This window comes from Eulemur rufifrons, chromosome 16, assembly GCF_041146395.1.
Source record: "Eulemur rufifrons isolate Redbay chromosome 16, OSU_ERuf_1, whole genome shotgun sequence".
Classification (NCBI taxonomy): Eukaryota; Metazoa; Chordata; class Mammalia; order Primates; family Lemuridae; genus Eulemur; species Eulemur rufifrons.
This window is the reverse complement of record NC_090998.1, coordinates 39,634,268-39,656,680: the sequence shown is the minus strand read 5'-3', so window position 1 is coordinate 39,656,680 and position 22,413 is coordinate 39,634,268. Positions and strand designations below refer to the sequence as shown.

Here is a 22,413-nt window from a genome sequence, read left to right as displayed (position 1 = left end):
GCAAATATCCGGATAAAGCACTGATGGACAGACACATATTCTCAGTTTATTCCTGGACAAACCTTGAGTTAAGTTCTCATGGCAAAAATATGAATGGGATGATGATCAATATGTTTAAAAAGCGTTTTGGAGCCAAACCTATTTGTAATTTCAACTACCTTCATTTAGGAGGCAACAAAGCACTGTGGTGATTTGGATAGACTCTGGAGTGTAGTGGACATTATGATGCACCTCCCAGATCCCTTTTCAGGTAAAGGACTTATTCTACAGCTGCTAGCAAAAAGCATTCAGTTATCAGCCCTCTTCAGAATGGCCTTGGCTGAAGAGAGTCACCTTGCCAAAGGTTGTACACACCCCTTCCTGGGGCAGTCAGAATCTAATGACTGGTGCATGCAGGGCTGGCTCCTTACCCCAATTCTGGAGAACTGTCTCAGCTTCAGAGCTCCCCATGGGGTCAGCTGAGGCCTCTGTTGAGACTGAATCACAATCCAACTTGTGCCTCTGCCCAATACTATTTCCTTCCCTTGCCTTCCAAGAGTGGTAATCCTAAGAACGTTCCCAAATAAACCTCCTGCATGCTAGCTAGTCTCCATCTCACAGTCCTGGACACCCAAACTGAGACAGAAGTCAAATTGCTAGGATTTAAATCATGTCTCCATTTACTAGTTGAGTGACCTATAAATTGGGGATTATAAAAGCACAGTAGGTTGACATGAGGTTTGAAGGCATCAAAACATATAAAGCACTTAGAAATGCACATGATACACAGTGGATACTCATAAATGTCAGCTGCTACTATCATCATTTTCTGTTATTCCCATGCACATGTGGTTAAAGTATACAAACAAATGTCTCTACAATATAAAAATTACTACAAGTTATGAGTTGGAAAGACTTTACAGATCACTAGCCTAATGTCCTTAATTTCCAGATAATGAACATCAAGTCTAAAGAAGTTAAGTGAGGCCAGGCACAGTGGCTCACGCCTGTAGTCCCACCTACTCGAGAGGCTGAGGCAGGAGGATCGCCTGAGCCCAGGAGTTTGAGGTTGCTGTGAGCTACCATGACACCATTGCACTCTATCCAGGGTGACACAGTGAGAATGTCTCTCCAAAACAAAAAAAAAAAAAAAAAAAAAGAAGCGATTTAGTCAATGTTCCAGAATCAGTAAGTGAGAAAGCCAGGATTCAAATCAGGTCTTATGATTACTTCCATTTTCCTTCTACAAAGCAAGCAGCCTCTCAATCTATATATACTTTATATTTGAATTAAATTCAATAAGTATTGAGTATCTCTCCTTCACCTTCTTGCAAGAATTGAAACTTGACTCAGTCTTCTAAGGAACACTGCCTCTGCTATGGCTCTCCGTGGTGCTCCTCATGAGCCTATAGTTAGGATGGGTGTTTCCTTTGCTCCTCACTGCTGCTTCCTGACCACTGTCCCTTAAAAGTCCTCTCCCCAAACTCCCAACTTTGAGGCTCACAGCAGCAGACTGCCCTTGTGGCAGTCACGTCCCCTTACTTCTTTAAGACTTCAGAACCTGGATTACTCTATTCTTGCCAATATACTCCTGATATAATTTGTGGTGATTTTAATATGCAGCATCCAATATCCTTCCATGCCCAGGCCTCTGTTTTTGACCTCCTCTCCTCCAAAGCCTTGTCTTCCACCTCCTCAGCCACCTACTCTCTTTGTCATACCCTACATGAGTTCTCACCAGGAATTTTGGACAGGACAGTTCTTCTACGTGTAGAAATATCCTGTTTTGGCCGGGCGCGGTGGCTCACGCCTGTAATCCTAGCACTCTGGGAGGCCGAGGCGGGTGGATCGCTCGAGGTCAGGAGTTCGAGACCAGCCTGAGCAAAAGTGAGACCCCATCTCTACTAAAAATAGAAAGAAATTATATGGACAACTAAAATATATATACAAAAAATTAGCCGGGCATGGTGGCGCATGCCTGTAATCCCAGCTACTTGGGAGGCTGAGGCAGGAGGATTGCTGGAGCCCAGGAGTTTGAGGTTGCTGTGAGCTAAGCTGACGCCACGGCACTCACTCTAGCCCGGGCAACAGAGTGAGACTCTGTCTCAAAAAAAAAAAAAAAAAAAAAAAAAAAAGGCCAGGCGCGGTGGCTCACGCCTGTAATCCTAGCACTCTGGGAGGCCGAGGTGGGCGGATCGTTTGAGCTCAGGAGTTCGAGACCAGCCTGAGCAAGAGCGAGACCCCATCTCTACTAAAAATAGAAAGAAATTATATGGACAGCTAAAATATATATATAGAAAAAATTAGCCCGGCATGGTGGTGCATGCCTGTAGTCCCAGCTACTCGGGAGGCTGAGACAGGAGGATCGCCTGAGCTCAGGAGTCTGAGGTTGCTGTGAGCTAGGCTGACGCCACGGCACTCACTCTAGCCTGGGCAACAGAGTGAGACTCTGTCAAAAAAAAAAAAAAAAAAAAAAAAGAAATATCCTGTTTGATGCAAGACATTTAGAACCTCTGGCCCTTGCCTGTTAAATGCCAGTGGCAACTCCATAAGCATACACAAGTTCCAGACATGTCAGTGGGGAAGCAGTACTACCCCAGTTGAGAATCACTGACCTAAACCCTATCATTACCAATAAATGCATCCCTCCGTAAGCTCAAGTTCAAGTATCCTTCTCTCTCACCACCTACCTACTTCCAACTCACTAGGTCTAGTACTTAGACTCTCAACAATTCTTGGCCTCCATAGGAACCTAAAATCCATTGATCTTACTATCTTTTTCCTGCTCCTGACCCCATCAAGTCACCACTTCCTTCCTTATACTGCTTAAATTTTATGATCCAGCATTATAATCACTGTAAGGCATACATCCTCAATGTCCTTGTTTTTTCTTGCTTCCATGTCATTCCTTGACTAAACTCTGGAGGCAGCTATGCTCACCACTATACCACCAACGCTGGCACCCTTGACTAAACTCTGATTACTCACCTACTCATCTATGCACGTAAGTACCTGAACCTGCCTGGAGAAAAAGACATGACTAAATTTAATAATCTCCTTTAAGTTCATGATCAGTAAGCTTAAGTGGACCATTAGTGCTCTCCAGCAATCCTACTGCATATCCCTAGTCCAATGACATCTCCTACTCTCCTAGCAGACTATTTCATACCTTTCCCTTCCTATCTTCTCAAAGCATTTTACTTCTCTGAAAACCAAAAAGTATCTCGTCCCCAATCTACCCACCTAACCTGTATTTGCCTTCTTTTTTTTTTTATTTTTATTTTTTTGCCTTCTTTATTATGAATGATGTACCTGTGCTCATATAAAATTAACTTCTCCACTGGTAGACCAATAATCATCCCTTCCCTTCCTCAAATACATTATCCCAGGATTGCCCTTTCTCTCCTGTATCATCAAATTTTCTCCCTCAATTGCATCTTTCCTTTTGGTATTCAAAACAGGCTGTTAATTCCCCCTACCTTATAAAATAATAAAAATAAAACTTCCAAGACCTACAACCTCTTCAAGCAACTTTTTTACTCCTCATCATATTTGATCTATCAGCCACATTTTACAATTACCATCACACTCATTCTTCATTTCCAAGATTCCAATTTCTCTTAGTTTTCCTCCTTACCTCACTGACAATCTTTCCTCATTCCAAATACTAGTGAGCCGCAGATCACTGACCTTATCCCTATTATACTCACCCCTCAGTAATCTCATCTAGTCACATGACTTTGATTACAACTATGTTACACAGATATTGTTCCACAGTTCTCAGATGCTCTGTCCTGTTTTTCCCCACATTCTTATTTTCCATTCAGGTAATTTCTATTGATCTATCTTCAAGTTCACTGACTCTCTCCTCAGCTGTGTCATGTCTACTCAAAAGCTCAAACATTCTTCACCTGTGGTAACCACTTTTATTTCTAGCATTTCCATTTGACTCTTTCATATAGTTCCCATCCCTCTGCTAAAATTCCCCATCTGTTCATACATGCTGCCTACCTTTCCCACTAGGTAGATGATGAGCTTTTCTTTCTTTTTTTTTTTTTTTTTGCTTTTTGACAATGACTTAATTTTTTCTTGCATTTTTAGTATGTATTTCATAATCTTTGCCTGAATGGCGGACATCATGGGTAAGACAGAAGAGACTGAGGTAAATAGTATTTATGCCCAGAAATGGGAAAACCATAGAAGAGGGTACACCTCTTCTTCTACTAGGCCATTAGTATGTGTGTGTGTCCAGGGTACGGGTTGAGTCACAAATGGAGCTGGGTTTGGATTTGTTGTTATGATTATCATAAATGCACTACCACCTTCAAATGCCTCTAGTATGAACTGCTGCTTAGGGTGGGGACTGGTTTTCCGCGGGTTTTTCTGTGTCCTGCTGCACCCTTAGCTTCAGGCTTTCTCTGTGTATCTGCCCCAAAGAGGCTCTCTGCATACTCTTGGCCCTCCCCCAGGAGTAGATTGCTATTGCTTGACTTCATGGCAGCAACAGGGAGATTCTCTGCTGTCCTGGTGCAGACTCAGTCTCAGGTAGGCCCTATATCCTTGGGTCACAGGGGGTGGAGCTTTCTTCCAGTGGCAGAAATACTCTCTTAATGGTTTGAGCCCGTAACAGTTTCCTGCCCTTGCCTTATTCTTTTTGCTTCTCCTGGACATAATGAAAAACAGGGCTATCCCTTTCCCCCAGGGGCTTAAAGCTCTTTTCCCATAGAAGAAAAGGGTCCAGGCAGGCCTGCACCACCACCTAGAAAGGCTTTCTCTGGTGTCCCTTGCTTCTCCCAACCTTTCTCATAAGCAACTGTTAGAGGTCCTTGGAGAAAAACCTACAACAGAGTGTGAACTCTCATGTCTGCAGTTCCCAAGGATTTTATACTCTTACGCTAGCCTACACTTGGACTTTAGCAATTCATTAAAAATCCACCCGAATTCTTTTTTCTCCCTTATATGTCAGCCCTGCCTTCTTTCTGTCCCTCTACGTGACACGGAATTGCAGGTGGCCTCTAGGGGCTGAGGGTAGCCTCTAGCCAACAACCACCAAAAAAACTGAAGCTCTCAGTCCTATTATCACAACAAAAAGAATTCTGCCAACAACCCTGGTGAGCTTGGAGGTGGATTTTTCTCTAGTCTAGCCTCCAGATAAGAACCCACCCCTAGCCAACACCTTGACTGCAGCTTGGTGTGAGACCCCGAGGCAGAGAACCTAGCTAAGATGTGTCTGACCCCACAAAAACTAAGAGATAATAAATGTATTATTTTAAGCTATTAAGTTTGTGGTCATTGGTCTTGCAGCACAAAAAACTAATACATACAGTACTATAAACTTAACATACCTAAAAACCAAATTCTTGATTTCCAACAACCCCCTCAAAAATAAAAGAAAAACACGTTCCATCTCAATAAATGGCAACTCCACTCTTACAGTTACTCAATCCAAAAGCTGTGGAATCAATCTTTACTCCTTTCTCTAAAACTCCACATTCAGTCCAAAAGCAAACAATACTGGCTTTACAACCAATATATATCCAGAATCTAACTTTATCTCACTACCACCACTGCTGCCTCCTTGGTCCAAGCCACTATCATCTCTCATGTACGTGACTGTGATACTTCCTAACTGGTTTTCCTGCTTCTACGCCACAAAGTAGCCTGAGTGATTCCTTTAAAATATGTCAGATAATGTTTTTACTCAAAATACTCTAAAGGTTCCCAGATTAAAACATAAAAATGGCCAGGTGCAGTGGCTCATGCTTATAATCAGTGCCTTGGGAGCCTGACGCAGGAGGATCTCTGAGGCCAGGAGTTTGAGACCAGCCTGAGCAACATAGCAAGACTGTGTCTCTACAAAAAGTTCAAAAATAAGCCGGACACAGTGGCCTGCACCTGTAATCCCAACTACTCGAGAGGCTGAGGCAGGAGGATCGCTTGAACCCACAAGTTCGAGGCTGTAGTGAGCTATGATGGTACCAATGCACTCCAGCCTGGGCAACAGAGGAAGACCCTATCTCTAAAAAAAAAAAAAACAACATAACAAAACACAAAAATCTTACAATGGCATACAAGGCCTACATTATCTGGCACTCTCCCCTCCCGTCCCAATCCTCTCTGTGTCATCTTCTATCACCTCCACTCATTTGTCCCTCTGGCCCCATACTGGCCACCTTGCTGCTCCTTGACCATGTCAAGCACATATTAGTGTCAGAGTTTGACAGTTGTTGACCCATATAATTGAGTAAGTATTTCCTCAGATAGGACTTCTCTGACTACCTTGTATAAAAAGGGCAAGTCTCCCTGTCCCAACCACCAACTCCCTATCCCTCCTACCCTGTTTTATTTGTCTCCATACCAGGTATTACCAACTGATATGTTTTGTTACCTGTTTCCTCAAAATTTGAATGTAAGTTACATGAGCTGAGACTTTTGTTCACTGCTATATCCCCAGCTTATACTCAATTACTGTGTTAGATACTACTTCCTTACAGAATTTAGAGTCTAATAAAGCAGTCAAGCCACAGAATTTGGATATAAAGTTACTAACATTATTTTTACAAACCACTATAAAATGAAATACCACCTAGAAATGTACTTACTCTACCTCACTGTAGATATGCTTCTAAGGACACTTGAAAACATTCACCTCTAACCAAAATAATTAGAGTATATAAGTAAGCCAACCAAATCAAACATTTCTGTAAAGGGCTCTATTGACAGAAAGATAGATAACCAAAGGACAACTCCACCTTGTTTTTCCAGCACCATCTGGAAAAGATACTGTTATTCTTCACAGAGATAGACAAATAATAGAGAAGAATGCATCATCAATCTTGAAGGATTAACCCTTTGTGTCACTGGCTCTCAAACCTTTTGGTCACAAGGCCTTTAAATACTCCTAAAAATTATTAAGGACCCCACAAAATGTTGATTTATGTTGGTTATATCTATTGATACATATCATTTAAAATTAAAACAAAACTTTAAAAAATATTAAAATAACAATCACAAATCCATTACACATTAACATAAATATTTACATTAATATAATTTCCAAAATAAATTAGTGAGAGAAATGGCAATGTTTTACATTTCTGCAAATCTCCTTAATGTCTTATCTGATTAAATCTACATTAAATATGCTATCATATGTTGTTTTGGTGAAAATCTGACCTCATACAGATATGTAGTTGGAAAAGATACACAGCGTTTTTTGTTTTTTTTCAAGGCAGAGTCCTGCTCTGTCACCCTAGCTAGAGTGCCGTGGCATCAGCCTAGCTCACGGCAACCTCAAACTCCTGGGCTCAAGGGATCCTCCTGCCTCAGCCTCCCGAGTAGCTGGGACTACAGGCATGCGCCACCATGCCCGGCTAATTTTTTCTATGTATTTTTAGTTGTCCAGCTAATTTCTTTCTGTTTTTTTTAGTAGAGACAGGGTCTCGCTCTTGCTCAGGCTGGTTTCGAACTCCTGAGCTCAAACGATCCACTCACCTCGGGCCTCCCAGATACATACCATTTTAACATCCTTTTCAAATAACTAGATATTCTTTGATACAACAGCAAAGTTGTAGTTTCGTAAAGGTTATTTGCTATGTATAATCCGAACTTTGTGTATATAAAAAACTTTGTGTATATAAAATCTGCTGGTTTGTCTTGCACTTTGAATGGTTCTTACACTCATGCATGATTTTGTAAGATAATTTTGTAACTAAAAAGTCTGTTAAGTATTGGAAAGCTGTCAAGTTCATGATGGTGAATACAAGTTTTCCAAAATTCTAATTTTTGCTTGAAAGTTCAAATCTTATTACTAGCAACAAACACTGTCAGCTTCATGGATTACACAGTTTGAAATAAAAAATATATCATCACTTCTATAATATGTATGCCTGTCAATTTAGGTAAATTCTTCTAATAAAGATACCTATTTCCCAGTTAAGCAAAAATATTTCCTATATAGCCAAAATAAAGCCATTGTAATGAAGATGTTTCACCTTCTAAAAGTATTAGTCTCTATTTCAAGTTAGGTCAAAAAGCCAAATAATTTTTCACTTTTTTCTGATGTAGCAACAAAATTAGTCTGAAAAAAATCTAAATAATTGTGCACCATGTAAAGTGAAATCTACTTCTCTAAGCTTTGAGAAACCAACTCTAAATCAGGCCTCCGTATTTGTGGGTTTTGCATCTATGGGTTCCATATCCATAGACTCAACCAATTGTGGCTCAAAAGTATTAGGAAAAAAATTGTGTCTGTACTGAACATGTACAGACTTTTTTCTTGTCATTGTTCCCTAACAATACAGTGTAACAACTATTTACATAGCATTTATATTATGTTAGGTGTTATAAGTAATCTAGAAATGACCTAAAGTATATGATAAGATGTGCATAGGTTATATACAAATACTCAGCCATCTTATACCAGAGACTTAAGCACTGCATATTTGGGTATCTGAGGGAGGTTCTGGAACCAATCCCTCAAAGATACTGAGGGACAACTATATACTTAGTATAAAAGAAAATAAAACCAATGATCTTGACAAGATACTTTAATCAAACCCAACTTCCCTCCTTATATTTTAAAATTTTACACAGTCTTTTATCCTTGGTTCTTTGTTTGAACGTTAGTAAAAAGAGATCTGAACCAACAGCTTAATATGCATACAAAATATTCCTAACTAGCTCAAGATTTTGACTGGTCCCTGACTTACCTGTTGAACAATATGAGAAATATGGGCTCCCTGAACCGCTGAACCAGGCTGAGGTGCTGTCTCTGAAGTGTTATTCTTGTGGGAATCTTCCATAATCAACTATAAGGGAAAAAAAGTCAGTTAAAATAAAAATTACAAATAGTTATAGTACACTATACAGTCATGTAAAAATTGATCAGTTGGTTGCCTCTATGGAGGAGACCTGGCAGCTATGGTACAGAGATAGAACAGAAACTTTTCCTTACATATTCTTATTTGAATTTTGATCCACAAGAACATGTTTGATCCAGCAATCCCATTATTGGGCATCTACCCAAAAGAACAAAAGACATTCTATAACAAAGATACCTGCACCCGAATGTTTATAGCAGCACAATTCACAATTGTGAAGATGTGGAAACAACCGAAGTGCCCATCATTACATGAGTGGATTAATAAAATGTGGTATATGTATACCATGGAGTACTACTCAGCTATAGGAACCAATGGTGATACAGCACCTCTTGTATTTTCCTGGAAAGAGTTGGAACCCATTCTACTAAGTGAAGTATCCCAAGAATGGAAAAATAAGCACCACATGTACTCACCATCAAATTGGTTTCACTGATCATCACCTAAGAGCACATTTAGGAATAACACTGATCGGGTGTCGGGCAGATGTGGGTGGGGGAGGGGATGGGTGTATATATACATAATGAGTGCGACGCGCACTGTCTAGGGGATAGACACGTTTGAAGCTCTGACTCAGGGGGGTGGGGGAGCAAGGGCAATATACGTAACCTAAACTTTTGTACCCCTACAATATGCTGTAATAACAATAAAAAAAAAAGAACATGTTTAAACTTAATAAAAGGCACATATGCACATAAATTATTGTGACTAAATTTTCAAATGTTATCCCACTCAAGAAATGTGATAGGCCGGGCGCAGTGGCTCACGCCTGTAATCCCAGCACTCTGGGAGGCCAAGGCGGGAGGATTGCTTGAGGTCAGGAGTTCGAGACCAGCCTGAGCAAGAGCGAGACCCCGTCTCTACTAAAAATAGAAAGAAATTAGCTGGACAACTAAAAATATATAGAAAAAATTAGCCGGGCATAGTGGCACATGCCTGTAGTCCCAGCTACTCGGGAGGCTGAGGCAGGAGGACTGCTTGAGCCTAGGAGTTTGAGGTTGCTGTGAGCTAGGCTGACACCATGGCACTCTAGCCCGGGCAACAGAGTGACACTCTGTCTCAAAAAAAAAAAAAAAAAAAAGAAACGTGATAGCCTTCCTGTCCATGGACATACATGTTCCTTTTTCCAGTCTAGAGAACAATTTCTAATTGTACATATAATTTTATATAGAGAATTTATTGAGTAAAAGTAGAACAAATAAACAAAACTATACTTGAGGAGGTTCTAAAGATCTAAATATTCTAGATAATCAACTGAAGAATATGTAGGCTGGGTAAGAATGAGAATGAATGGGTTATGACAGACCAAATATGAATAATGAGGAGAAAACCACTAACAAGGAGACTAATAAAAGATTTGGGTAGAATTTAAGGTTTTCATGGTTACATGCAAAGACAAGGCTGGCCAATAAGCATATGAAAAGAGATTCAATATCACTAATCATTAGGGAAAATGAAAACCACAATGAAATCAATGAAATACCACTTCACACCCATTAGAATGGCCAGAACAGGGGCCGGGTGTGGTGGCTCATGCCTGTAATCCTAGCTATGATGCCACTGCACTCTAGCCTGAGTAACAGACAGAGACCCTGCCTCGGAAAAAAAAAAAAAAGCTAATATCAAACAGAAAGTAAGTGTTGGCAAGAATGTAGAGAAACTGGAACCCTTGTGCACTGCTGTGGGAATGTAATACGGTGTAGTTGCTATGGAAAACAGTATGGCAGTTCCTCAAACAATTAAAAACAGAATTACTAAATGATCCAACAATTTCACTTTGTGGTCATATATATCCAAAATAATTAAAAGTAGGTCCTCAAAAAGAAGAGAGATTTGTATATCCATGTTTACAGTAGCATTATTATTCACAATAGCCAAAAGGTAGAACAACCCAAATATTGATCAGTGGATAAATGGATAAATAAAATAGGAGATATACATACAATGGAATACTATTCAGCTTTAAAAAGGAATAAAATCGGGTCACACAATACAGCATGGATGAACTTTCACCGTATTAATGAACACTGAGTGATAAGCCAGTCACAAAAGGACAAAAAGTATATGATTCCACTAACATGAGGTATCTTAGAGTAGCCAAATTCATAGAAACAGAAAATAGAATGGTGGTTTCCAGGGGCCAGAAGGGGGAAATGGAGAGTTGTTTAATGGGCATAAAAAATTCTGCCCAACAATGTGAATGTACTTAACATTACTGAACTACACATTTAAAAATGGTTAAGATGGTGAGTTCTATGTTATGTTATATTTTTTTTATTTCTTTTTTTTTTTTTATTTTTATTAGTTTTCGCCTGCCTATGTTATGTTATATTTTATCACAATTTAAAAAATAAAAGGGGCGGGTGGGCGCGCTGGCTCACGCCTATAATCCTAGCACTCTGGGAGGCTAAGGCTGGTGGATTGTTTGAGCTCAGGAGTTCGAGACCAGCCTGAGAAAGAGCGAGACCCTGTCTCTACTAAAAATAGAAAGAAATTATATGGACAACTAAAAATATATAGAGAAAAAATTAGCTGGGCATGGTGGCGTATACCTGTAGTCCCAGCTACTCGGGAGGCTGAGGCAGTAGGATCGCTTGAGCCCAGGAGTTTGAGGTTGCTTGTGAGCTAGGCTGACGCCACAGCACTCTAGCCTAGGCAACAGAGCAAGACTCTATCTCCAAAAAAAAAAAAAGAAAGAAAGAAACTCACAGTCTGTAGAAATTCATTTTTAACATCTGGATTGAAGCTATTTTTTTAGTCATTGAAAAGAAGGCATAAAGTCACCTCACACATAAAGTGGTTTTAATTTTCTTCCCTCAAATATATCATTAACCTTCTTTTGTTTGTTTACTTATGCATTTTAGAGAAAGGGTCTCATTCTGTCACCTAGGCTGAAGTACAGTGGCGCAGTCACAGCTCAACTGTAACTTCGAATTCCTGGACTCGACTGATCCTCCTGCCTCAGCCTCTCCAGTAGCTGGAACTACAGGCTCGTGCCACCACGCTTGACTAATTTTTTAAAAAAATTTTTGTAGAGACAGGGTCTCACTATGTTGCCCAGGCTGGTCTTGAACTCCTAGGCTCAAGTGATCCCCCTGCCCCAGCCTCCCAAAGTGCTGAGAGTACAGGCATGAGCCATGGCACCCAGCCTAGCCTTTTTCTTATAACGTGGAAAAGATACAATAGAAAGAAAAAAAGGATGAAAAATCTTAATCGCAATATTGCCTAATTTCTCTTCAGTCTTTTCTTAAATTTTTTTTTTTTTCTTTTTAAGAGATGGAGTCTCGCTCTGTCACCCAGGCTAGAGTGCAGTGGCAGACTCAAACTCCTGGCCTCAAGTGATCCTGTCGCCTCAACCTTCCAAGTAACTGGGACTACAGGCTGTGCCACCACGCTCAGTTTATTTCCACAACTTTTTAAAAAGCCATAACCATACTATATATACATATTTGTATCCTCACATTTTATATCCTGTTTCTATTTATCACAAGTATTTTCTAGGTTTTAAATAAAAACATATTTAGGCTGGGTACACTGGCTCACATCTGTAATTCCAGCAATTTAGGAAGGCTGAGGCAGGAGGAACACTTGAGGCCAGGAGTTCAAGACCAGCGTGGGCAATAGCAAGACCTGGCCTCTACAAAAAATTTAAAAATTAGCCGAGTATTGTGGTGCACGCCTGTAGTACTAGCTACTCAGCAGGTTGCGGGGGATAGGGGTGGGGTGGAAATCGCTTGAGGCCAGGAGTTCATGACCAACCAGCCTGAGAGATAAAATGAAACCCCATTAAAAAAAAAAAAAAAAAAAAAAGCCACTACAGTCAGCAAATAACATTTTGGACAATTATAACCACTTTTCCTACAGAAAAGAAAATAACCTATTTTCTATTATTTAATAAAGAATCGACTAACCAAATCAAGCCCTTTTTTCCAAAATAAAAACAGCTTTATAGTTACATATCATTATAAACAGTACATACTTTCTGTATGTTTTACTTATGTTACCACTTTTTTTGCTCACTTTTTTTTAGCTATCATTCTTAAAACTGAGGTCAAGAGTAACAATCTGTTAAAAACTTGTTCAATACAGTATAAATTTTGTGTATAAATGGATTTTCTGGCCAGGTGCAGTGGTTCACACCTATAATCCTAGCACTCTGGGAGGCCAAGGGGGCAGGATCTTTTGAGCTCAGGAGTTCAAGACCAGCTTGAGCAAGAGCGAGATCCTGTCTCTACTAAAAATAGAAAAAAATTAACTGGGTGTGGTGGTGCATGCCTGTAGTCCCAACTGCTTGGGAGGATGAAGCAGGAGGATTGCTTGAGCCCAGGAGTTTGAGGTTGCTGTGAGCTAGGCCCATGCCATGGCACTCTAGCCCCAGGCAACAGAGCAAGACTCAGTTAAAAAAAAAAAAAAAAAAATGCATTTTCTGCAAAAATAAAGCAAGCCCCAGCAGCAACTATAAGAACATGAGACAACCGCAAGTTGGGCAGGATCACAAGGGGGCAGTGAAACACAGCTTTAAAAGTGCCATCAATGAGAATAAATTTGGGGAACTGAGAAATCGCAGCAGGCTGAGATCTTGCTGACACAGGGAAGGGAAGGCTGTGAGGGAAGGCAGGGAACATTCAATAAAACTTACAAAGAAAGGAATAATATTATGCTAGGCACTAAACTAAGAGCTTTTTAATATGTCATCTCCTGGATTCCCTATTTTAGAGATGTGTAAATTGAGGTTCAAAAACATTGTCATTTACTGTGGATCTCAAGACCTAAAGCCAGAACTGTTTTAATCCAAATTCTCTGTTCTTTCATTCTATATTGTCCCTCTTCTAGGGACACCCTCACATTATGTCTCTGCTCCAGGGGCCTCTAATGCTTTCACTGTGCCTTGCATGTATTTCCTTTCTTATGAGAGACGGGGTCTCATTCTGTTGCCTATCCTAGAGTACAGTGGTGCGATCATAGCTCACTGTAGCCTTGAACTCCTGGGCTAAGTGATCCTCCTGCCTCAGCCTCCCAAGTAGCTTGGATTACAGGATCGCACCATCATGCCTGGCTAATTCTTTTATTTTTTTGTAGAGATCTCAGGTCCACTACATTGCCCAGGTTGATCTCAAACTCCTGGCCTCAAGTGATCCCTCTGGCCGTGGCCTCCAAAAGGGCTGGGATTACAAGCATGAGCCACTATGCCCGGCTTCCTTGCACATATATCTGATGAGCTTACTTCACAGTGAGCGTGTTTATTGGCATGTCTGTTTCCCCCAGTATTAAGCCCCCTAAAGACAGGACCTGTATCATGGGAATGTATGCTCAGTGCCCGGAGACCCTCATGTAATAAATGGTAAATATCAGCAAATACAGTATAGTATTCTCATCTGATGAATGGAGAGGGTCTTAGTTCCTCACCTGTAGAGAATGCTGATCTACGGTAAGCAGGGCAGGGAGTCTCGCTCAACATTTCCACAACTGAACTCATTATCTCCCCTCCAAATTATTCCGGATTAGTAACCCTGAATCTCTTTCAGATTCTTAAATGTGCCTGCCTTGCTTTTTCTCCCCTTCTGGCTTTCATATATGCCATTCCCTCTGCCAGAAACACTACTCCCCTTCCTGTTCATGTGGCCCATTTCTATGAGTTATTCTTCCAGGCAAACTTTCATGACTCCCCCAGACTGGTCTAGAAGCCCTGGCTGTATCCTCCCAGCACGTGAACCCACCTCTTCTCATTGCACTTTGCACAGTATTCTAATAGCCTGTTTCTCTGTCTCCCTACCAGAGTGTGTGCTCTAGGGAGACAAAGACTACATCCTGTTCCCAGTACAGCACTAATACCTTGCACATTTATTATTGCTGAATAAATCAATGTGTTTACTTGGGTTTATCTACTTAAACTGATAGAACAATGGTTAAAGAAATACTTTTAGACAATTATCTCACCCCAGCTTTAGAAATGGGGCAATGTGGGGGGTAAACTCACAACTAATGGACACGGTGTGCATTGTAGAGGGGAAGGGCAAGCTTCTAAACCTCACTTGGGTGAGGCAAAGACATAAAATGTAGCCCAAACGTTTGTACCCTCATAATATCTTGAAATAAATTAAAAACAGAAAAGAAAAGAAAAAATGGGGCAATGCAGGCAGAAGAAAACTTGCAGATATCTCTACATCAGAAGGGACTACCACCTACTGGCGACATGGTAGTACTGCACAGATAAACCACAGACCAAACAAAACTCTAAAGAACAACTACAAATTTTTTTATTATATTTTTTATTTTTTTACATTTTAAAAAAATATATAATATTGCGTGTCATCCTTGGGCAGGAGCCATGCTAATCTTCTTTGTATCGTTCCAATTTTAGTATATGTGCTGCCGAAGTGAGCACAGGATAACTACAAATATTACAGAGCTAGTGCTCTCAACTTTAGGACAACAGTATTGATTCTAGTTGAGAAGGTTAACTGTACGTTATAAAGCCTACAAAAATAGCATTTTGATAAAACTTATTTCCGTTGGCAACAAAATTCTCAGGATAAAATACATTTTGCAAACAAAAATACTGTACAAACTCTTGTCATAGGTGAGGCCAGTTTGACAAAGATGCCTTCCAGATCTAAGCTGAAATAGCCTCTGAAGCGTAAGGGCTCTCAAAAACTATTACTGGCCTAGTGCTCTTCAAAAAGCTAACGAAACCAGACATTATCTAAATCTACAACATTAAAGCGATTAAGCCGCACGCTCCTCCATGGCGCAGCTGAAGGTGAGAAATATCAGGCTTTGTTTTATGATATAGGAGAAAGAGAGGTCTCCTCGGTTTCATTGCCTGCCCGAAGGGAAACAGACGACCTTTAGTCATTCCCAGCCGGGTGAAAACCTGCTATGCAGCACATTTCCTCGCCTCTCTCTCGCACCCCTGCAGTAGTTTTGTGTCTGTGTGATTACTGTACTGTCTGTAGCTCCACTAGACTGTGAGCTCCACAAGGGTAAGGGCTTTCTCTACCCTCCAGGGTAGCCCGGCCCGGGAGGCCTGGCACCCAGGCACCCAGTGCGCTCCGTGGACCGCCCCGCAGAGCTAACCGGCCCCGGGCTCCGCTCAGCGGTCTTCGCGCCAAGGCCAAGGCCACGCTGCCCTCCCCTCGGCTCCGGGCCCAACCCCAAGACCTTCGACTGCGGAGGGGCGGCTTCTGAGGCTAGAGCCACCCCGCGGTGGGAGGGTTCCGATTGTATTTTTATTTGGGGCCGACCGAAGGGAGGACACGAACCACTGAGAAGACAGTGCGCGAGGACCGGAAGCGCGCTCGGCCGGAGGACAGCGACAGCCCCTCCTCCTTCCGCCGCGCGCGCTCCGCGCCCCTCCCCCACCGCCGCCGACCGCGCGCGACCCCCACCCGGCGCGTGACTCAACGCAGCGTCCCCGCCCGCGCCGCGTTCCCGCGCCCTCCTCTGTCGGGGCTACGGGGCACGTCCCACCCCCGCCCCCCCACTTACCTGTGGCTGCCGCCTCGCCGCTGTCCGGGGCGGGAACTTCCACTCCCCCCCTCCCAGGTGGATCCGAATTCACTACCCACTTCCCCACCCCCTCACGCGGCGGGGGACGTCCCTCCTTCTCGGGGGTCAGGCGGGGCGGGGAGAATCAGTGTCACTTAACAGCCAACTGTCCTAGGCTACCGTTTCCTCGGCAGTCAGGGCCGCCAGTGGCGGCATGATCACCAGGCCGGGGGCGGGGGAGAGGAGGGGGGCAAAACTGAGTGTAAGTGTGCGTGGGGGGTGAATTAAGGCGGTACCTCCGCGCGGGCCGCCGTCCTGCGTCACCGCGTTACTCACGTGATGCGCCGCCATCTTGCGCCCGGTCTCCTCCGCCTGGCGAGGTGTGTCTCGGAAGGTGTTGCTCGGAAGGGAGTTGGAGGTGCAAGCTGCCTGCGGTTCCTTTACGTTTGGGATCTCTCCCCCAGTCCTCCTGCACGTCTGTTTCCGGACGCCCTCACTAGCTGGGTGCTCCCAGGAAGCCGTTCGGTGGGAGGCAGTTTTCATCGGTTGCTGTCGCGCTCTGCTCGGCCTCTGCTGCTGGGGGCTGGGTGATCAGGCCCAGAGCTGTCGTCCTTGGCCTTGACCGACGCCCGCCCTGCCCGCTTCTTGGAGGGAAAAGTGACTTGAAACGTGGAGGCTTGTCTTCCTCAGCTTCTCTGGGTTCAGATTATTCTTAATCCCATCAAATAGCGTAGAGTTGATCCTTTAACCCATACGAAAGGATTTTCTTCAAAAAGGGATTTAAAATAAAAAAAGTGTCAGTAGGGTGTTTGACCTTCACTTGGTGTGGCATGCTGGGGCACAGATTTCTTCCAACTGTTTAGAAAAACGTACAGTGCAGTGTCACAGAATAAAATGTTATGCCATCATTTTAATACATTACAAAAACTTTAAGAAATATTTTTACTATATCTCTGGAAATGGGATTGTGCTTTATTATTAATTTTTTCATTATCCATTTCCTTGCAAAATGTTCTTTTATGGTTTTAGTGATTGTAAACGACAAACGATAAACTTTTTAGTATACTCTTAAAAGTTCCAAAATTTCCTGAAATTTTACTAGAGAGCCCCAGCGCAGTAAACTGATTTAGTGGTGAGAGCTCTTCCTGTTTTTGACCCTTTAGGCCAGAAAATATGATTTAAAACTATTGAGTTATTCTGGCTGACACTCAAGAAGATCACTAATGTTTAGCCATTGTTACTCATTCAGTAAACACTGTTGCCTACGTATTAAAAGCTAGTACAGGTGACTACTCTTATTTTGCTTATTTAGGAGTATTAGGTTTTCAATTAGGCAACCCAACCTCTCTGAGTTTGTCAACATCAAAATTAGGGAAATTATAATACTACTAAGTACATGTCCCAACATTACTGAAAGACAATATCATATGTTATATACAGGTATATGTCCTGTATATATCCTGTACAGTTAAGGGCAATGAAGAGGTTCTCAAACATTAATTAGCCTTTCCTCTTTAACCAAGTCCAACTTCAATCATTCTAGAACACAGAATGCTTGCTTAGTAAAAAAAAAGGGGGGGGGGGACACTAATCTTACCATGAAAAAAACTGAAATTTTATTGAAAAATGAAACCTTCAAAATGTGCATGGTTAACCTCATTACTTCCTCTTCCAGTTTTAAAGCATTTCTTTTTTTTTTTTTTGAGACAGTATCTGTCGCTCCAGGTAGAGTGCAGTGGCATCATCATAGCTCACTGCAACCTCAAAGTCCTGGGCTCTAGCAATCCTGCCTCAGACTCCCAAGTAGCTGGGGACTACAGGTGTACACTAATTTTTTTTTTTTTTTCTATTTTTAGTAGAGACAAGGTCTTGCTCTTGCTCAGGCTGCTCTTGAACTCCTGGCCTCAAAGTGATCCTCCCTCTTCAGCCTCCCAAAGCTAGGATTGCAGGCTTGAGCCACTGCACCTGGCTGATAGATATAAAATTAGAGCTGTGCCTTGCACAGAGTAAGCACTAAATCAATGTTGGCAGTTAATATGGAAGATACTGCAGTGTAACTACTGGAAACTTAGCAAACAATCACTAAGTGGCCACACATTCAGAGATGCCTCGGGTTAGTTAACAAAGGGACTGGGCTGGAATGGAGGATTAAAGAGGCATGAGACAGTGTCCAGAACAGCTCACCTCTCAAAAGACAGAAATTTTTAAAACTAATAGATGTAGGCTTTCTGGCCTACAAAATAAAATTGTTTCTGTTTTTTTTGTCTGTCAATGCTCATGTCTAAACACATAGGAAAACCTAAATCAAGACAGGTCCTAGACACCTGTAGGTATTGTATTGTACAACCATACTATTTCTGGTAATACTCCTGAAACAGGATTGTCCCAGATAACTCTGAGACTGTTGTTGCCTCATGTTATCTAAGTTTGACTTGAACCCATAGAACTAGTCTGTGAAGGCTTTGGGGTTGTGGACTACTACAGCGCTATCCATCTCTCCCTCCCCCTTTTTACAGGAACTTCTCAGGCATACATATCTTACTAAGAGTGGACACCTGACCCATGCTGGGCCATCAGAGTCTCCCCATGGAAATTTGGCTTGGAACAAAAACTAATTTCTGTTTAAGTGAATGGACCTAAAGGTTATGAGCTTTCTAGTGAACATCTTCCACCTGCAAACAATGCAGATGAGCTGGGAGAGCAACCCAGTGTTTCTAGGCCCCAGTTTTAGAACCTACCTGAGACACAGGTGCCTGCCATAACCCTTAGATTCTATGAGATACCCTTTGTCCTTGTAATGAATAGCCCTTTCCTATTTAAACCAGCTTACTTTGGTTGCTCTTACTTCCACTGTCACAGCTAATACACCTGGATACAGGAGAAATGATTTCTTTGGGACCTCCTCTTCTCTCTGCTCCACCACCAGCTTAGTCCAAGCCATCATTTCTTGCATTGTATACTGCCATAACCTCCTAGCTGGTTCTACTAGTAAAACCCTATAGTGGACAAGTACTGGTTATTGTTACATTAGTTGGATTGCATAAGCAAACAAATTATTTACCCTCAAGATTATAATTAGAGTTGTAGCAGGACAGCTTGGAATGGATATTCAGCTTACCAGAGGAATCTCTGTTGGTCAGAGCAACCCACAGGTATCGAGCACCTGTAAGCCCCCAGGTAGTAATACTGACTGAGGCTCTGAAGACAGGAAAGTCAAATCCTTACCCAGAAAAAGTAAGTCTATTCACATGAGAACAAATGACTGGCCCTTCTAGATGACAGAAGCCCAATGTTGTCAACTTGCTATCAAGCAGCCAACTAGTCTAGAGAAACAGTGCAATGTTAGGAGATCAGTGTTGGTCTCTATCAATGTATAGTTGAAGATTCAGAGACAGTAGTTGTTAGGTCGGCCTTGGTAAGTTGGGAGTCCATGCTGCTGGGCCATTGCATAGCCTCCATTTCTGCCACTGTGGCCAGTCCATTCATGTGTTCCTTGTGCCAGTTCCAAGATGGTCAATAGCTGGCTGACATAAACCAGCCAAGTCATTTTGTCTACTTGGTCTCTTCCATGGTGGATGCTGTTCAATGGGCATTGACATGTGAGGCAAAGATCTTTCCACTTTGTGCTCTCTCCCCGTATCCACGCATGTAACTCTACTCCAGACTTTGTTATATCCAATCTTCCAGACTTTTTCCCTTCTAAGACTCTGACCATCTGGCCATTTGCCACTGCCCATGAGTCCATTTTGAGCCACTTCTCCTTTCACACAAAGTGGGCAATCACTTTACTGTCTGCCAGTTGGGAAGATTTCCCTTGACCCTGCCATCAGAGTCACCTGAGAATGGCTCTATTTCAGTTGCCATCAGTTTTTGGCTTGCACTCACATACTGAGAGGACCAACCCATAAACCAAACTTGGGCTTTTTCTGCCTGCTTCAGCTGGAGCCTCCTCCATGTTCCACTATGGCTACAGGTATGAGCTGAGTGAAGGACACTGTTGGAACTATAGTGGGTAACATGGGGTTCTGGGTTGCCTGCCAGTGCAGCTTACTTGCACACTCTGATCCTGCTTGGGCTTGATTCCAGGTATAACATTTCCATCTTTTTTTTTCCCCCCATAGCCAAATATGAAGCATGTAATAACATTTCCATCTTATGATGATGAACGGGTGCTGGGCCCATCTGACTTTATGATGTGGGTGTCTGACTGACAGAATCCAGTTAATGATGGAAAGTTATAGAGGCATAGTGACTTGGCATCCCCTGGTCAAGTTTCCCATCTCCTCCATGGCCCAGTAGCACACCAGAAGCTGTTTTCAAAAGGCATGTAATTCTCTGCTACAGCTGGCATGTTCTTCCTCAAGAATCCCAAGTGTTTGTATTGTGACGGTCCCATTGGGTTTTGCCATAAACTTAACACTGTTTCTTTTCCCACCAGTGTCATCTCCACCACCCTGGGATCTTCCAGGTCACATGGCTCTAACTCTTATTTAAAGTTGTCACCTGGTATATGGACCAGGGCAGTATTAGATGGAATGTGTTATCCCCAGAACCTGAAGAGGCTTCCTAGGGATTGTACTTTCTTCTTTGAGTAAGGGGATGCAAGATGCAGCAATTTTTTTTTAATGTTTTAGAGGATACCCAACATGCCCCTGATCACTGGACCTCTGAATCTTTATAGAGTTTATTTCCCATCCTCTGGATTGCATGTGACTTACCAAGGCCTTCAGTGTACTAACCACTTCTTGTATGCCCTGTCTGATCAAACTGATGCTGTGTAACATAACTGGGGCAAAACTGTAAATGTATATTCTTTTTTTTTGGAGATAGAATCTTGCTCTGTTGCCTGGGCTAGAGTGCCGTGGCATCAGCCTAGCTCACAGCAAACTCAAACTCCTGGGCATAAGTGATCCTTCTGCCTCAGCCTCCTGAGTAGCTGGGACTACAGGCATGCGCCACCATGCCCGGCTAATTTTTTCTATGTATTTTTAGTTGTCCAGCTAATTTCTTTCTATTTTTAGTAGAGACGGGGTCTCGCTCTTGCTCAGGCTGGTCTCGAACTCCTGACCTCGAGCCATCCCCCCCCCCCACCGCCCTGCCACCCCGCCTCGGCCTCCCAGAGTGCTAGGATTACAGGCGTGAGCCACCATGCCCAGCCCTTGATTCTTGATTAGGGTAGAAAAGGACACATTTGTCAAATCAATGGCTACATATCACATACTTGAGACCACATTAATCTGATCTGGCAAAAATGTAGGATTAGGTACAGCAGCTACAATTGGGGCTGCTATTTGGTTGAGCTTACAGTGGTGTATTGTCATCTGCCAGGATCCATGTGTTTCCACGGGAACCAGACGGTTTAATTAAACAGAGCTGTGATAGGAGCCACCATCTTTGAATCCTGACATCCTTACAGCTGGCACTGATCGCCACTATTCCCCCTGGGATTGAACATTATTGTTATTGATTTATTATCGTGGATGGGTGGGTCGGGGCCATTTTAGAGGTTTCCCCATTATAATAGCTCTTATTGCAGAGGCCAAAGACCCAACTGCTAGGTATGTCAATTCTAACTATAAATTTAGAGAAATGACTGTTGAGTAGCTCTGTAATTCAGGGAGCCAGATTTGGCCAGGACTCCATTTATTATCTAGTTCCCATACTACCTTTATTCTACCAAGAGAGCCATGATGACACTTTGCGTCTCTGAGATGTCAACCAGACCTCTATTCAATAGTCGTGAATTGTCCCTTTTCTCCAGTAGACAGTCGTCTTCTTTAGGGAAGGACTGGGAGAATCATTATAGTATATAATTGATGTGTTTCTTTGGGGTTCTTCACCCTGGAGAAATGGCTACCTCTTCATTTAACTGGTTCCAGGTCTGAAAACTTGCTCAGGTTCAGGAACTGGGCAAGAAATTATGACTTTTTGGGGAACAACTGTCCTTAGCCTCCTAGTCATCAATTCTTGCTTTCTTCTGATTATTAAATAATTATTAGAAATTTGATGGCTAAAGAAATTATTAAATTATTACTGATTAAGCATTATCCTGTTAACTTCCTAT

At 42.4% G+C, this 22,413-nt stretch overlaps 1 protein-coding gene and 1 pseudogene across 11 annotated transcripts in view; both read right to left on the bottom strand.

Moving 5' to 3' along the window:
- The window catches only part of ATF1 (activating transcription factor 1), a 58,189-nt gene extending 41,617 nt beyond the window's left edge, over positions 1-16,572 (bottom strand). For 8 of the 11 annotated variants that reach the window (XM_069490982.1, XM_069490986.1, XM_069490984.1 and 5 more), the window contains exons 1-2: positions 16,350-16,572; positions 8,691-8,789 (exon numbers count right to left, since the gene is read on the bottom strand). Coding sequence is in view for 5 of the 11 variants with exons in the window: in XM_069490979.1 (XP_069347080.1) it covers positions 8,691-8,783 (93 nt within the window). In the remaining 6 variants the exon portion in view is untranslated. Of the gene's footprint in view, positions 1-8,690; positions 8,791-15,670; positions 15,718-16,249; positions 16,329-16,349 lie in introns of those variants that run through there. The other 3 variants (XM_069490980.1, XM_069490977.1, XM_069490983.1) reach the window with 3 other exon arrangements.
- On the bottom strand, positions 15,148-15,246 carry LOC138397704 (U6 spliceosomal RNA; annotated as a pseudogene).
- Positions 16,573-22,413: the final 5,841 nt, after the last annotated feature.